This window comes from Pan paniscus, chromosome 11 (assembly GCF_029289425.2).
Source record: "Pan paniscus chromosome 11, NHGRI_mPanPan1-v2.0_pri, whole genome shotgun sequence".
In the NCBI taxonomy this organism is placed as follows: domain Eukaryota; kingdom Metazoa; phylum Chordata; class Mammalia; order Primates; family Hominidae; genus Pan; species Pan paniscus.
The window spans coordinates 50106649-50123553 of NC_073260.2; the positions used below are offsets into that span (position 1 = coordinate 50106649).

Sequence of the window (16905 nt, forward strand, 5' to 3'; positions counted from 1 at the left end):
GCTTTCCTTCTGGAGTCTGGAACTTTGTGTGTGCTAGGCAGAGGATGCCTGCGTGACCGGCCCCCAACAGAACCCTAGGCGCTGAGTCTCTAATGAGCACCCCTGGTAGACAACACTTCCCACGGGCTCTTAACTCGTCTCTGGGATATTAAGAGTCTCCTATGTGACGTCACTAAAAGTGACTTTTGGAAGCTGGAGCCTGGTTTCCCCCATATTTAACCCCATGTGCCTCTTCGCTTTGCTAATTTTGCTTTGTGCCTTTTCACTGTAGTAAGTCACAGCTGAAAGTACCACTCTAAGCTGAGTCATGTGAGTCCTCCTGGCACATCACTGAGCCTGGTGGTGGCCTTGGGAACACCCAATACAAGCAGCAAAATCCAGACTGTTTTGCTCAAACAACCTCCAACCCGTTATTAGTGAGATGAAAGCACGTGTGGCAAGGGCCAACTACTGAAGTTCCACAAGAAGGCTTATGTCAAACAAGCAAGATGCTAGGCTCAGATTATTTCCATTTCAAAGGTTAAGTTCAGAATTATTAGGTAAAATGCCACTCAGAGCAAATACAGTACTTCAACTTAATTCAAGGCTATAACATCAATTTTTATCTTTAAGATGACTGCAAGCCATTGGCTATCTTATCTGGCAAATATTTATAAAATATACAATCAAGTCCCTTATGCCTCAAAGCAAAAACGTGTCGGAACCAATGATTACACAAATGCGTTTTAAGTATACAAGAAATCCTTATGATGCTGATCAAGTAAAAACCTAGCCCCATGCTCTGGCAGAGGCAGAGAAGGGGAATGATGTCTTCCAAGAAAGTGGGGTGACTGCAGGCTAAGGACATACATTTCCACCTTTTTGTTTTTTAAAGACACAAATCCACGGAAGAATGTGAGAGACAACAGCAAAAAGTTTCAGAAGCTGACATGCAAATGGACAACTGAGCTAGCCAACCTAAGCCAACAGTGAGAAAAGCCTAGAACAGCCAGCCCTGGACCCCAGAATCCCCCAAAGGTCGGGAATAGGCAGCACAGGGTGAGGCATAGGTGAAGAGGGCTGGTTGAACACTGGGCAAAGAGGCAACTCGGTGTCCAGCCCCTCAGCTGCAGCCCTCTGGTGAGGCACAGCACAGGTTTGCAGGACATGACGCACCACACATCTAATGGTGGTGAAAGGATGAGCTCACAGGGTGAAGTTCGCCTGTCCCTCCAGGCAGGCAGTGAGAAGTCTTCCTTGGGGATGTGACCAGCCCTAGGGGAGACAGAGACACCCAGGGGCACTTCCAACATGGAAGCAGCCCAACCACATCATCCTACAGCAGAAGTTCTCAGTGCACTCCTTGGAGAAGCAGCAACAGCACCTGGGAACTTGCTGGAAGTACAAATTCTTGGGCCCACTGGACCTACTTGAAGCAGAAACTCTGGAATCTGTGTTTTCCCCAGCCCTCTGGGTGATTCTGATGCTGGCTACAGTTTTGAGAGTCACCACCCTCAACGCTGCTCACAGCCTTGAACAGCAGCCACACACCTGGATTTCCAGTCGGCTACTTAGTGGCTCTTAAGTAGGCGCAGACAACTAGGACACAGAGGACATCTGTGGAAAACCTCCACCATGAGAGGCCAAAACAAACAGAGCAAACTACCTGGAGGAAACAGAGGCACTGCAGGGAGAGGAACTAGGCATCATTAAAATTCTCCAAGAGGCGACCATGAGGCAGCAGCAACGTGATTAAAAAAAAAGGAATCTTCAGAGGACAAAAACAGCTCCCAAAAAATAAAAATAATATCAGAAGTAAAAAATTATACAGAAAGTTTACAAGATATGGTTGAGAAATTCTAACAGAAAATGAAACCAAAAGAAAGAGATAAAAAGAAGCAGGAAACAAATAATGTGAGGACACCAGTCCAGGAGGCCCGACCCTGACATACTTCCAAGAAGAGCTGGCAGGGACTGGAGAAGAGGATTCAAAGCAAAAATTCAACATGTCCCAGAGCCAAAGACACTGGATGCAAACTGTCCCACATCCTGTAACCCCAGGATCAAGGCACTTCCAGTGAACCCCCAGAGAGCACGGGGTGCAAAATGATCACAAAGGATCAAGAATCAGAGACTCTGGATTTTAAGCAAGACCTTCAAAATATGCCTCCCATGAATCCTTTTCTCCTAAACCACTGGAGGATGCACTCCAACAAAACAAGAGTGTAGCCCAAGAAGAAGTCCATAAACAACACCTTATTGAGAGCAGGGTGGGAGCCAAGGGTATCCCTGGGTGGCAAATGCATGAGGTTCAGTGAGCTGGGAATGAAGGTTTCTTCAGCAGATGAAACTGCAGAATGCCTGGTGTAACCGTCTTAGAGGAGACTGAGGCAGCTGGCTGAGGGCATGAGGTTTCATTAATGCTAAGTATATAGACAATTAAGCAACCACCACAAAACAAGAACAATAACCCAAACTATACATTAGGGTAAGTAACAGCAAAGCCCTTTTGCTCTATTGGGAAGATGACAAATACTTAAAACTGCAAACATGTGAAGCAGTAGCTCACAAGCCTCTTACATGGAGATATGGAGGAAATATCCCACAGTGTGGCTAACAACTGACAGGTGGAGTTGCTAGGAAAGGGAGGGAGCCCAAGCCTGCCTCTCCCTTAACAAACCCTATAGGACTACTTGACCCTTTAGCTGTGGACATGTACAACACTGACAAAAACAGCCAGGGAAGCATGTGGCCTGTCCTCTCCAATGACCTGGAAAGGCCTCTGGGCGCACAATCAGATGAGTGGGTCACTGAGATCCCTTATGTCATATTCTGGTCAGCGGTGATGCTGGACCCGTACCAAGTTAGGACAGGGACGAGCTGCTGGCTGGGGGCCTTGGACATGTCACAAAACTTCCAGGCTTTAGATATGAAATGGTAACTGGAAAACATCATCTCTGAGGGTTCAGCCCCAGGATGTGGATGCATTATCTCAAAGTGGGACTCTGTAAAGCTGAATTTGACACTGCAGGAGAAAGGAATGAGGCCAGGGAGGGGCTTGTGAGTGTTCCCTAGCCTAGATGGAGATGAAGGACAGGTGTCCATGAGCAATGCCACTCTGCTCTTATCAGTTCTCCTATTGCTCAATTCGAGGACACAGCACAGGCAAGTCCTCCAGGAGCCAAGACAGCACAAGCACAGGGTAAACATGAGATGTCACAGGTGAGGGTTCACTGTTACCTGACCCAGCATATCACATCCAACAAAACAAAAACACACATTGCAGTTTAAGTAAAATGGCAAAGTATTTAGACAAAGCCACATCTGTAACAAGCAAACAGATGAGTCAACCACAGACTGAACAACAAAATGTCAAGTAGACGAAAGCCCTAGGTAGGTACTGCCTGGCTGCCAGGCACAGCATCTCTGTGGTGCAAGTGACCAGTGACAATCCCAGCCCCAGGGTAGTGGCCTGCACAACAGAGGCAGGTCTTTCCCTGATGCCAGAGGCCTGTGTGGGCTGGCTGGCCTCCCAGTGTGCAGGATCACAGGACCCACCTGCCCTACAGAGGGTAAGGCACTTGGTAATGGTCAATGCAGTTGGGAAACAGTCACTCAATAAAAACAAAAACCACAAAGAAAACGAGTTGTCAAGGCCTGTGGCATGGGCCACCCAGGTGTGTGGCAAACACGAGGGCACACTAGGCACTCGTGCAGGAGCCCACATATCACAGGACCACACTGTGCCTTTACCTTTTGACTGTATCTTCTCACAGTTGGGAGAAATAATGACACATTTCAGTTTTTTGAGCTTCAGGTGTTTGAGAACTTCCCTCAACCCCAACACAAGTCGACGTTTAGTCTTGGCCTTGACTGGATCTTTCTGGTACATACGGTCTTGGAAACGGACCAGTTCTTTGAGTAGGTCGGTAACACAAGCATCCACTTCTTTACTAAGCATCTGGCTGCAGTAACTGAAAGAAACATCAGACATCAGGAATTGTGCCACTGGCTGTGACACTGCAGCACTGCTCCCATCCCACCCCAGGGAGAAGAGACGTAGACTGCATCAGACAAAAAGTCACGTTTCAACAAGTACTACTAACCAGAACTGTGGAATTCCTGATGATTTAATTTTATGAAAGGTAAATACTGGGGCATCTTCCCCCATTCCCAACTACAAGGGACAAATTTCTCTGGGCCCTGCCCAACCATAGTTTGCCACAGGTCCCCATCTCAGCCACTACCCCGTGCATCTCCCTGTCATAAAGACAAATACCGGGAGACTATCCTGGAAGAAAAGTGGGCAGGGGAGAAGGCAGAGTGAGCACACAAGGTTAAAGGAATCCTGCTGCCTAAGACATTACACAGAGATTAAACCATGAAAAGGGGCCCAAAGATGATGCACGGTCACTTCACTATCCACTCCCGACTGCAAACCTGGACTGAGGGCCCCTTTTCCATCATTAATACAAGAACCTCAGTAGAAGCAGAATCAGACACAACGATTAGGCTCTCCCTGAATGCGTGTAACCAGGTACCCAGCTTCTTTCAACCATGAGGTTTTTAAAGCACAGTGTGGCCCAGCAACAAGGATTTATGGGAGATATCAATGCCATACTGAACCGAAGCACTTCCATCTTCCCCTAGTCCCTGGCAGGCAGGGGCTCACTCACTCCCTGAATCTGCGGCTGTGGATCTTAGGGAAGGTGGTGTGATTGGGAGCAAGGTGGGAGGCCTCTGTGTCCCTCTGGAGCTCTGTGCCTGGTGGCTCTTCAGACTTGTCCTCAACCGAAGGAGTGGAGATCAGTTCGTCCATCCCCTCTGGCCCTTCATGGAGGAAAAAGGCATCATCAGATATCTGTGAGGCCCAGTGCACACACTGAGGGGCTGGCCCAATGCAGTCTCACCGATGCAACCAGACCCCTGCACACAACCACCACATTTACAGACAACATGCAGAGAGGTTTACAGAAGGCAGAAAAAACAGACGAGGATGCCTGGGGAAAACAGAAAAGCTGGTGGAGGCAGTCATGCCTGGAGGTGTGCCTCCCCTCAATTTACTTATACATTCATTTTTATTATGGTAAAATATACATCAATATTACCATTTTAACCACTTTTAAGTGTGCAGTTCAGTGGCCAAATTTATTTTTTGATTTTGAAATTTAACCTGAAGAATCTCTTATCAGGGAGCTTTAAAAAACAGGATTTTAGTTCTAAGTTTTTTCTCAAATGCTTGAGTCCATTTCTTTTTGAAATAATCCTTTAGAAAGAGCTGAACTCCAACATCTAAACTATGAGAAACTCAAGAGGTGTGTGTTTAAACACACCAGATCTGATGCAGTGATAGCTTACTGTCCCCAACTAGTTACTTCTACCGACTATCAAAATGCAATTGCAGTAACAGATCACCAAATGAAGGAATGAAAAAACATATACCACACCCACAAGAATGGCAAGGTTGAAAAACATAGTGCCCCGTGGGCTGGTAGAGATGGGGAGCACCTGCAACTCTCAGCCTCCCTGGGGCTGTAACTGGTAGAACAGTCAGAAACCCATTGGGCAGGAGCTACTAAAGCAATTCTGCTCCCAGGTAATGCCCCACAGGAACGAGTGCTTGTGTCCTTTAAGACACATACAACACTGTCTGCAGCAACCCTGTTTCTAATTACCCAAACTGGAAAATGCCTGAATGCCCATCCGCAACCCTGTACATTCGTCCAACTGAATTTTACACAGTAATGAAAATAAACGGCATCTCCATGTTGCCAGCAAGGCTGAAGGAAAGGGGACAAAGAGAGCAGCACGTAACACACAGTTGCACTAGAGCCACAGCCACAGCCCTTGGTGGGGTTGCCATGGGGCAGGGTCTCCTGGGGGAGGCCTCTGACAAGAGGGCACAAGCAATTGCTGGGCTGTGTTTTGCTTCTTGATCTGAATGCGGCGGTCACTGTGAAAAGTCTTCAAGCTGTACACTGATATTTGTGCACTTTTCTGAATGTATAACTGAATAAGAAGTTTCCTTAAAAACACACAATTGTGTTCATGCCCCCACGTCTCCAATACTTGCTGGTAAGCAGCTGTGCAGCTAGCAGTGTTAATTCTCATGACCACTTCAAGTTAGAGGACCATCCAGCATCACACAGATCAAACCTGGTGGGAAGGGAGGATCCTCACCTCTGTCCCTCACAGACCCCAGAACCAGAGGGACTAGAAACACTCCCCCCATCTGTGGGGACCTCCCTTCCCTGTAAAGCTGGGAGCTCAATGCTGACCCACTTTCACCACAAAAGGAAGAGGAGTCAGCCAAGTCCTGGAGAGTTTGCTCAGCATAGCTCATCCTTTTCATAGTTGCTCTCGTTTAAATTATTCTTAAGGCACAAAGAGAAGTTGGTACCTGACAGCTCTGCGGGCTCGGGAAACTGGTCGTCACCACCACTCTCTCCATCTTGTGTGTCATCACTGGTAAAAGCTGGACTCACAGCATTTTCTTGGAGACGCTGCTGCTTTCTCTCTTGCCGTTCTTTCAAAATAATCTTAAAAATTAAATAAACAATTAAAATGCCTAAATACTTGTACTTAAAAGATAAGCTCTTCTGCAAATTAAACTGCCCAAGTTCAACTTTTTGGCAATGTGCCTCTTAGTGCCCTGAGAGCAGCCAAGTGCTCCCCAGACTCCAGGGAGCTCACCCAACCCTCCCCGCTGGTTTTGGAGGGGCACGTTCCTCCCAAGGTATGCAGAGCAGCCACACGGGAGAGCCCTGAGCTCTAAAGACAATTCTGCAGCTCAGCACTTGCCTGAGCACCTACACCACAGGCTGCTGTAAGAATTCACCAGAGGGAGGCTGGGCGTGATGGCTCATGCCTGCAATCCCAGCACTTTGGGAGGTGCATCACCTGAGGTCAGTAGTTTGAGACTAGCCTGGCCAACATGGTGAGACCTTGTCTCTACTAAAAATACAAAAATTAGCTGGGCATGATGGCACACGCCTGTAATCCCAGCTACTCAGTAGGCTGAGGCAGGAGAATTGCTTGAACCCGGGAGGTGGAGGTTGAGGTTGCAGTGAGCCGAGATCGCTCTATTGCACTCCAGCCTGGGCGACGAGCAAAACTCCGTCTCAAAGAAAAAAAAAAAAAGAATTCACCGGAGGAGCCTGTGACTGTCCTTCTGGAAGGTGTGCAAGAAGTGTGAATTATTCACTGACTCTGAACATCAGACAGATCAGCTAGGGTAGGATGAAGGGGGATCATAAGAAGAAGAAAAATGCAACTCCTCCCATTTCTGGTTTTCTGTCCATCCATTGCAAAGTTGGAAAAATAAAACATGTTCCTTTCCTCACAGGTAGCTAAAGCATTCCCCACATCACATGTCCCTGACGTGTCACACTGGGAGGGTGAGGGATCATTTGTTGGAGTATCATTAACACGTTTTACTACAACATATTCAAGTAATACAAGTCGTAAAATCTAAAAATCTAAGAGCTGGGAGAATAACTATGGAAATGTGAGACTAAGTTTTCTAGTGCCTCACTTCAGCTGAAACACCCCACATACCTTCTTCAGTGAGGTTGGCTTCTTGGCCTTGGGGATCTCCCTCTGCTTCCCTTTCTTCATCAGTGGGGCGCTGGAGTCCAAGGGATTGTGCGGGGTCTTCATTTGACTCACGCGGCGGCCTCTCTCCCCTGATGCACATTCTTTGGAAAGGACTGGCACTGCTCCAACTGAAACGCAGTGGGACAAAGCCCTCACGGTCACCTCCCAGATGCCCCACCCAGCTCTTGGATCGCAGCTCGCCCAGGGGCTGCCTCAGGGTATCTGAAGGAGTTTGCCAAGTCACCCCCAGCTTGTCCCCACAACCCTTCTCATCTTTGAGAACAATCTCTTACACATTCTTTTCATTGGCAGTAACTCCAAATGAAACTTAGTATCTTTCGGATGAGATTCCCAAAAAGTATCAAGTAATTTAGGAACACCTACCTTCCTATCCATGTAATCAGATCTCCCATGTTTCTCAGTACAGTCTAATACAGCATGGATCTCATTTTCTGACTCAGGACAGTTCTAGGTGGTCTGCACTCACTGTTGCTACTGTGAACACGTCCCCCTCCACCACCGTTTCCAGTTGACACTGCCTTTGTGGAAGCTGGCCCTATTGGTTTCCGCATGTGTATCTTGTATCTAGCTACCTTATAAGGCCACTATAAGATTCTAGTAATATTTCTAGTTAATTCTCTTGAGTTTTCCAGACATGTTTTCCAAAATCCCATCATGGGCAGTTGGTAATTCCTCTACATAGTCAGTAAATTATTGTGATTACTACTGAACATTTCAATTTTATTCTCCTTTTCTGTTCTATTTCCCATCTCAATAGTTATTTCAAGTAATCAGTTAATTCTCATATAGTTTTATCCTCACTTTTTGATCTGGAAAATTTCCAAACATACACCAAAGAAAAAAGAATGGTAAACAAACCCCCTGTGTCCATCGTCCAGCTTCAACAATCATCAATATTTCTCCAAATGTATTTTACCTGCCCTCCTTTAATTTTGGAACATGTTTTTAAAATAATTGGTGCTTTGTCAATCAGGCAGTCCCACTAAATCTCGCCTGTCTGACTGTCTGATTCACTGCTTCAACGCAGAACGTAACCTGCACAGGTCAACCAAGACAACTGTACCTGCCTCCCAGGCTGCTCTGGCCTTAGTGAGCACAGCTGCTTGCATCTTTGGAGCCTTGTTTCCACATGGGGTTTGAAACATACATGTGACTATGTGACTGGCTCAACTGTTTTTCTCAGCTCTTCGTGGAAAACCCTGTATGGCTCATAGGTGCTCACTCACCCGGTCCCCAATGACACCACCAAGTTCAGCATCTCACCTGGGCTCCTGCAAAACCTGCCACAAGCCCTCTAGCTCTACACCTCCTGCACCCCACTGCCAGGCAACTCTTCACAAAGCACTGACACCGGGCCTGAGGAGGGTCCTTCCTACAACAGAGGAAGATCAACCATTCCCTCCCACAAAAACAACCACGAAGTTCAACAGAACTGCCAAACACAGTCATATCAGCCCTCTGGAAAGTGACCAAAGGGTTCCAACAAACCGAAGAGTGCTTACTCCTTAAGATGAGTAGCCTTCAGGTGGGAACAGTATAGGTGTGGACACTCCTGTCTGAGGCTTTTCCCAGAGTCTCTCCCCGCTCTGCTTTGGCTCATTCAACAGGTGCCAAGGCTATGAAAACCAGCAGCTTCCCTGTCACTGCCATAAGGGGCTTGCTGAATTCAAAGCATGGTCATTTAAAGTAGTGATTTCAGCAAATGGGGAAGACATGGCAGCATGGCCAGTCTGAGGCTGCCGTTTTGAACAGTCAAGCAACAGACAGGGCCAGGCCAGTGGGGACTTACACAGAGTCCAGGGGAAGACTCGCTATAGGGATGAGCTATGGGGCGGTCAACAAGAATTTTACATTCAGCAAAACTAACCTCCAAAAAGTGAATGCAAAATAAAGACATTCCTAGACAAAGACCATGAGAATTTGTTGCTAGTATTGCTTGTGTCACTAATACCAAAGGAAGTCCTCCAGAAGAAATACTACCAGAAGTGATACAAGATGGCAACTGAATCCAGAGGAATAAAGAACACCTAAAATCATAAATATGAAACTGGTAAATACATATTTTTTCCTTGTTCCTTCTCTTCTTTAAAAGATATGGCTGTATAAAGTAGCAGTTCCAACACTGTAGTGTTTGGTTTATAATCTATTTAGATGTACCATATGACAATAGCATAAAGGGGGAGGAAGAAAATGGAGACCTACTGGAGTAAAGTTTCTTCAATATATAAACTAACATGTATATTGTAATCCCTACAGCAACTGCTAAGAAGGTAGTTTTTCAAACTAAAGTTAAAAAAAACAACAAAGAAATCAAAAGTGTACTCTAAAAACATTTAACACCAAAGGCAGTAAAGGAGGAAGCGAGGAACAAATGACGAAGTTGACAAACACAAGCAATGGGGAAAGGACTCCCTATTCAATAAATGGTGCTGGGATAACTGGCTAGCCATATGCAGAAAATTGAAACTGGACCCCTTCCTTACACCACATACAAAAATCAACTCAAGATGGATTAAAGACTTAAACGTAAAATGCAGAACTATAAAAACACTGAAAGACAGCCCAGGCAATACCATTTTGGACACAGGAACTGACAAAGATTTCATGACAAAGACATCAAAAGCTGCAACAAAAGCAAAAATTGACAAATGGGATCTAATTAAACTAAAGAGCTTCTGCATTGCAAAACAAACCATCATCAGAGTGAACAGACAGCCTACAGAATGGGAGAAATTTCTGCAATCTATCCATCGGACAAAGGTCTAATATCCAACATCTACAAGGATCTTAAACAAATTTGCAAGAAAAAAAACCCCATTAAAAAGTGGGCAAAGGACATGAACAGACACTTTTCAAGAGACATACACGTGGCCAACAAGCATACGAGAAAAACCTCAACATCACTTAATCATTAGAGAAATGCAAATCGAAACCACAATGAGATACCATCTCACATCAGTCAGAATGGCTACAACGAAGCTGGCGAGGTTGCGGAGAAAAAGAATCGCTTATACACTGTTGCTGGGAGTGTAAATTAGTTCAACCGCTGTGGAAAGCAGTGTGGTGATTCCTCAGACCTAAAAACAGAAATACCATTTGACCCAGCAATCCCATTACTGGGTATATACCCAAAGGAATATAAATCATTCTACTATAAAGACACATGCATGTGAATGTTCACTGCAGTACTATTCACAATAGCAGAGACATGAAATCAACCTAAATGCCCAGCAACAGTACACTGGATAAAGAAAATGTGGTACATATACACCATGGAATACTATGCAGTCATAAAAGAGAATGAGACCATGTCCTTTGTAGGAACGTGGATGGAGTTGGAGACCATCCTTAGCAAACTAACGCAGGAACAGAAAACCAAATACCACATGTTCTCACTTATAATTGGGAGCTAAATGATGAGAACACATGGACACATGGAGGGAACAACAGACACTGGGGCCTACTTGAGGGTGGGAGGAAGGAGAATATCAGAAAAAATAACTATTGGTTACCAGGCTTAGTACCTGAGTGACAAAATAATCTGTACAACAAACCCCCATGACACAAGTTTACCTATATAACAAACCTGCATGTGTACCCCTGAATCTAAAATAAAAGTTTAAAAAAAAGAAGATCCACAGATTTAAAAAAAAAAGTAGCATTTTTTGAAATAATAAACTACTTCAAAAGGAAGAAACATATCTAAAAGCCTATGGTAGAAAATTTTCATGTTGCTTTTTATGACATATTGTGCGTTTTAACTGTCTTGGCTCTTAAGAGAAGATGTGTCAGAGGAAAGAGGCAGCCACATCAGCACTACTCAACACTGTTCCCAGTGGTGCCCCATGCACAGGCAGTAAACCATTTCCATGGAATGCAGCTTCCTCACCCAGACAGTAAAGATCTTCAGAAACTCAGGACACTTCTACAGATAAGGAGATTTTCAGCTACACAATGTCATCATATCAAGTGGAAAGCTCATCTTTTAATAAGATCAATTTTTAAAAATCATCCTATTTTAATAACTTAAAAATGTTTTAATTGTGGTAATATGACATAAAATGTACCATTTTAACTGTTTTTAAGTGCGCAATTCAGCTGCATAAATTATATTCACAATGTTGTGTAACCATTACTACTATCCATTTTCAAGACTTTTTAATGCTCCAATGAATACTCTGTCCCCATTAATAATAACTCACTATTCCTTTTCCCCCAGCCCCAGGTATCCTCTAATCTATGCTTTTATCAATTTGCCTATTCCAGATATTTCTTTTAGGTGGAATCACACAGTAGTTGTGTTTCTGTGTCTAGCTAATTTTATATGGTATAATGTTTTCAGGTTTCTTTCATGTTGTATCATGTATAAGAATTCATTCCTTTTTTAAGGTTGCATATTACATTGTGTAGGTATACCACATTTGTTTACACCATTATGTGGTAATGAACATTTGCGCTGTTTCTACCGTTTGGTTATTGTGAATAATGCCATAACAAACCCCAGTGTAAAAGTGTCTAAGTCTGTCTTCTTTTGGGTAAATGCTGAGGAGTGAAATCGCTGAGTCATGTAGTAACTGCATTGAGCATTGTTCAAGTAGCCACCAGGTTGTCTTCCACAATGGCTGCACCATTTTACATTCCCACCGGCAGCGTACGGGGTTCCAATTTTTCCACATCTTCACTGACACCTGTTATTTTCTGTTTTTGGATTATAATCATCCCACTAGGTGGGAAGTAGTATTTCACTGTACTTTTGATTAATATTTATTTCCCTGATGACTAATGATATTGAGTATCTTTTCAAGCACTTATTGACCACTTGTGTACTTTTGGAGAAATGTCTTTTCCAGTCCTTTGCCCATTTTTAAATTGGATTGTTTGCTATTCAGCTGGAGTTCCTAAATATTTGAATATTAATCCCCTATCAGATACATGATTTGCAAATATTTTCTCCCATTCTGTAAGATGTCTTTCCGCTTTCTTGATAATGTCCTTCGGTATGCAAAAATTTTTAATTTTAATGAAGTCCAAAGTTTATTGTTCTTTTGTTGCCCATCTTTTTGGTGCCGTATCTAAAAATCCAATGTCTAATAAAAGATCATGAAGATTTACCCGTTTTCTTTTAAGAGTTTTATAGTTTTAGCTCTTATATTTAGCTCATTGATTCATTTTGAGTTCATTTCGATCTATGGTGTGAGGTAGGAGGTATGACTATTCTTTAGCATGTGGAAATCCAGATGTTCTAGTACCATTTTAAAGAGACTGTTCTTTGTTCTCTTCATGGACTTTGCATACTTATGAAAAATCAATTGGTCACAGATCCATGAATTTATTTCTGGACTCTTAATTCTATTCCACAGGTCCTTATCTATGCTTATTCTAGCATCACACTGTTTTATCTATAAATAACTTTTGATAACAAGAGAAAATGGTAACATAATAATCTAGCTGAAAAAGACTTCCAACCACTTGCCTGAGACGGAAAGACTCTCTTACCTGAGACTACCACTGGTTTGGAGGACTGCTTTGCATGCTGAGAGTGCTGCTTCTTCTCCAGGGCTGTCAGCATGCCCCCCAAATCCAACTGCACTGGAAGCTGGCTCTTCTTTACATTATTTTTAAAATTATCCTGAAAGTTCAAAATTCGTAAGTTTACTTATAAAACTATACAAACTGTGCTTTTCTTTTTACAAAAAACTGATGTAAAGATAAAATGAAAAAGATTGAGACTATAAAAAAGAATTTTTAAAAATTCAAGTAATGAAAGGAAAAAAAATCAAGCCCACATTATCTGCCAGTATTACCATGGTTGTTTATGTCTTCCTTCTTTCAGAACATTGGGTTTATATTAAATCACCTACACTTTTGTCTATATCTCCATTGTGAGTAGTCAACAATACACATCTACAGGCAAGACACTAGCACTTGTATAAAGTCTTTGGCTACAAAGTCTGTGTGTGAGGCTACTTGGTTAGTACTATCGCCTCATTAGCCCCATTCTCTCTCCAAATGCCTCCGTAAACCAACAAATGCCATGAAATTATAGTGATACAACCAAAAGTCTACATAAGCCCAAATCATACTCAGCAAATAATATTAAATGCAGGCTCAAAGTCTGATATGCTCAAAACAAGTGTTATTTTTGAAATTGTTGTGATTTGGGTTTTGAGACTATATAAAAAGTTGTACAAGGAAGCCCAGTGATATGTCCTGAGGCATGGTATCCCATTTGCTTTAGTGCCTCCGCTCCATTCTCCTGCCAAGTGTTCTCTTCCAGGACACCAAAAACCCTACTGGCTGAGGGCTCCCATCAGGGGAAAGTACCAAGTGCAACAAAGGACAGGCAAGGAGGCCTGCTACATGGAAGGAAGATGAGTAAATTATAACATTGAATTGAAAGTTAACTCACACAAAGGTTTAGAATTTTATTTTTCATGAATGCGAAAACAACAGCCCCCTTTAAAAGGCAAAACGACAATGAATCTCCTAGCAAATAAATGTCTACAAGTACACAAGTTCCCCATCTAAATTATGACTCACAAGCTCCCTCCTGAATCTACGGGGTAGGTGGTGGAGTAGAGAAGGGGAATCACCTCCACTTTAGCTTCTATTTTGACTGCACAGAGTAAAACTGTAGTGCCTCTCTTATTTTTCTTCTGTCAGACATTACTGACTTGCAAAAAAATTCTTCTGTTTCCCAAATAAACTGAGTCAACTTTTTCCCCTTAAAGTTTCATAGGGCAGTATGATCCCCCTCCTTTCCAACTTAGCAACTGCAGTTACCAAATCTTATTATAAAATAATAATCTTATAAAATAAGTCTTATTATCAAATAATAAAATCTTATTATTTAAGAGCAGTTCTGTTTCAACATGCTGGGTGCAGTTCTCTCATGAAGGAATGAATCAAAACAAAACCACCTGTCACCATACAGAAATGTCTGGAAAGCAGTTTTTCTCAAGCATTTAGTTGAGCCAGAAGAGTTAAGCCTAAAGCAATTTGTGGTTTCAATCTAAAAATTACCTGTGGCTGCTGCTTAGATTGAAATTTCGGTGTCTCTATTCTGTCTCTTCTTTCAGATGCAACTGCCAGGTTGGGAAATTCTTCGGCATCCTAAGTAAACCACACACCCCTTTAGCTCTTTGTTAATGCAAACATGCCAAGTGCAACCTTTTCCTTGCTTATATTTTCATTCTTCAGTAAGGTCCCTTAAAAGTGATTTAAAAAAAAAAGCCGCGAAACTCTCACATAAGAGCTTCTGCTTTATTTAACTTAGAGCAAATTTAAAGGCCACAGTTCTAATACCCCTGTACCCAGAAAAATAGTGCCACCAACAATCTTGGTACACCGAGGGATCTAAAGAACTGACCTTGGACCACCTTGGCATGAGAGTATTCAAGTACCTGTTCTTCAAAGGATTATGTTTTTCATTAGAGAAACCATCCAGATTCAGTAGATTTACACGTTATCTCTGGTGAACCCAGGCTAATAAATGGAGCCAAAGGCAACAGGCCTGCTAAAAAACCATTTTTTAATCACTTAAAAATGCCTATGTCATTTTGTCAATATTTTAGGTTCCTTGGAAAAAGATGGGAAACATGGGGCAGAAATATAAATTATTCACTTGTCTAAACCATAATGCTCTGCCACGGTACGTTTTCAAACATGTAACCCAGCTATTCTCAAATGATGTTCTAAGAGCCTTGGGAACCCCCACCCCAAGTCTGTGGGAATGCCTGGGCTTGACCCTAAGCTGGGCACCTGGGCAGCACCTCTGAGAGAGCCTTCGGCCTGCACAAGCAGCCAGGCCACTTGCTCTGGTACAGCAATGTAAAGAAAACAACCAGGCACACGAGAAATTAAGTTAGAACCCAGGCTGGCTCCTTAGAGTACATGACATACTTGGAGTATCATGGAACAATTAAAGCATGCTTTTGGAAGTTCCTGAAATCTTCCTGACTTGGGCCCTCAATGGTTCTATAGTATTCTACATTTCTCTCTATAATGAAGCACTTTATAATAAGACTTCTGGATAGAAAAGGAGGCCCTGCAAAAGCCAGCATCCTAAAGCAAGAAAAAAAAAAAAACAGGTAAAGAAGATAACTGAGGGGAAATATTAGTAATATGGCACACAAACTATTCAACTCTGATACAAGTAGTTTTGTCTCCAGACCATTCATTCATTCGGATGTTCACTGAGTGGCTGCTCTGAGACAACTGGGAAGCCAAAATGAAGAGGTGAGAAGAGTGGCTACTGTTTTCTTTAGCACTACGAAAATGATCATTAAAAAGCCCTTGAGATTTTCACTTAGGAAACCAATATGAACCCAAGTTTCTTTTAAGAAAGACCCACTTATTATATCACACCATGTGAATAATAAATATAAATGTACTTCAATCCTTGGAGGCTCTTGAACTGTCAGGACTTCATATTTTGATGTAGATTTTTCTTTCTTTTTCTTATTCTTTCTTGAGGCTTCATTTTGTTCAAGGTCACTACCTTGTGATGCTTTAGACTAGAATAAAAAAATCAAAGCAAAAAATCCTCAGTTTTTAGGGCGGTCAATAAAATGTTTAACACTATGTATCAACAAAATTAAGATATCAAGTCCTATAATCACATGACAATTTTATTCAGAGTTAGGTTCCTCATCCCCTGTTTTTTAAAAAGCCAGCATTCACTAGAATAGTTCTGAAGGAAAAAAAAGTTTGTTCAAATAGTTGTAATGCCCAATTCCTTTTGAAAACTGGTGGATTTGGACAGAACCTAGTTTTCAGCTTGAGGAGATCATGGTGTTCGTGACCTTCCTGATCCCAGCCTAAGCTCTCCATATAATTCCAGGCAGGCCATTTCCATCAGCACGACCCAGTCGTTCCTCATCTGCACATCACACCTGTCTGCAGAGCAGAATCACCCATGGAACCTTCAGACAAACACCTGGGACCATCCCAGGACTGCTAAATGTGACCTCATCATTCCTACAGGCCCCTAACCCCCTGGGCCTCTCCTCATCCAGGTCAGATGTGATTTGGCCACAGGGCCTTTGCACTGAAGCCCCTTCACTAGAATTTGGCTAGGCTGGGGCTGCTCCTCATCTCCATCTACCCGTTGCTTTCTACCCTTGGACTGCCCATGGTTTTCTCTTCAGAGCACTGATCACTCTCTGACATGTCCTACATCTGTCTGCGTGTTGTCGGCCTCCCTCCATCAGAATGGGGAGGCTGTAAAAGGGCAGGGAACTTTTTGTTTTAGGCCCTGCTTTATACCCAGTGCGAATTTACACTTCAGAAGTAAAAGTCTCAGCAGCT

At 43.1% G+C, this 16905-nt stretch overlaps 1 protein-coding gene across 36 annotated transcripts in view; it reads right to left on the reverse strand.

Annotated features, from left to right (window-relative positions):
• Positions 1-16905, reverse strand: part of SECISBP2 (SECIS binding protein 2) — a 50279-nt gene that overhangs the window by 12546 nt on the left and 20828 nt on the right. For 33 of the 36 annotated variants that reach the window (XR_008619681.2, XR_008619680.2, XR_008619674.2 and 30 more), the window contains 7 exons: positions 15990-16112; positions 14620-14709; positions 13093-13225; positions 7537-7703; positions 6380-6518; positions 4656-4809; positions 3733-3953 (listed from right to left, as the gene is read on the reverse strand). Coding sequence is in view for 15 of the 36 variants with exons in the window: in XM_055091803.2 (XP_054947778.1) it covers positions 3733-3953; positions 4656-4809; positions 6380-6518; positions 7537-7703; positions 13093-13225; positions 14620-14709; positions 15990-16112 (1027 nt within the window). In the remaining 21 variants the exon portion in view is untranslated. The remainder of the gene's footprint in view (positions 1-3732; positions 3954-4655; positions 4810-6379; positions 6519-7536; positions 7704-13092; positions 13226-14619; positions 14710-15989; positions 16113-16905) is intronic. The other 3 variants (XM_055091801.2, XM_057298696.2, XM_063594339.1) reach the window with 1 other exon arrangement.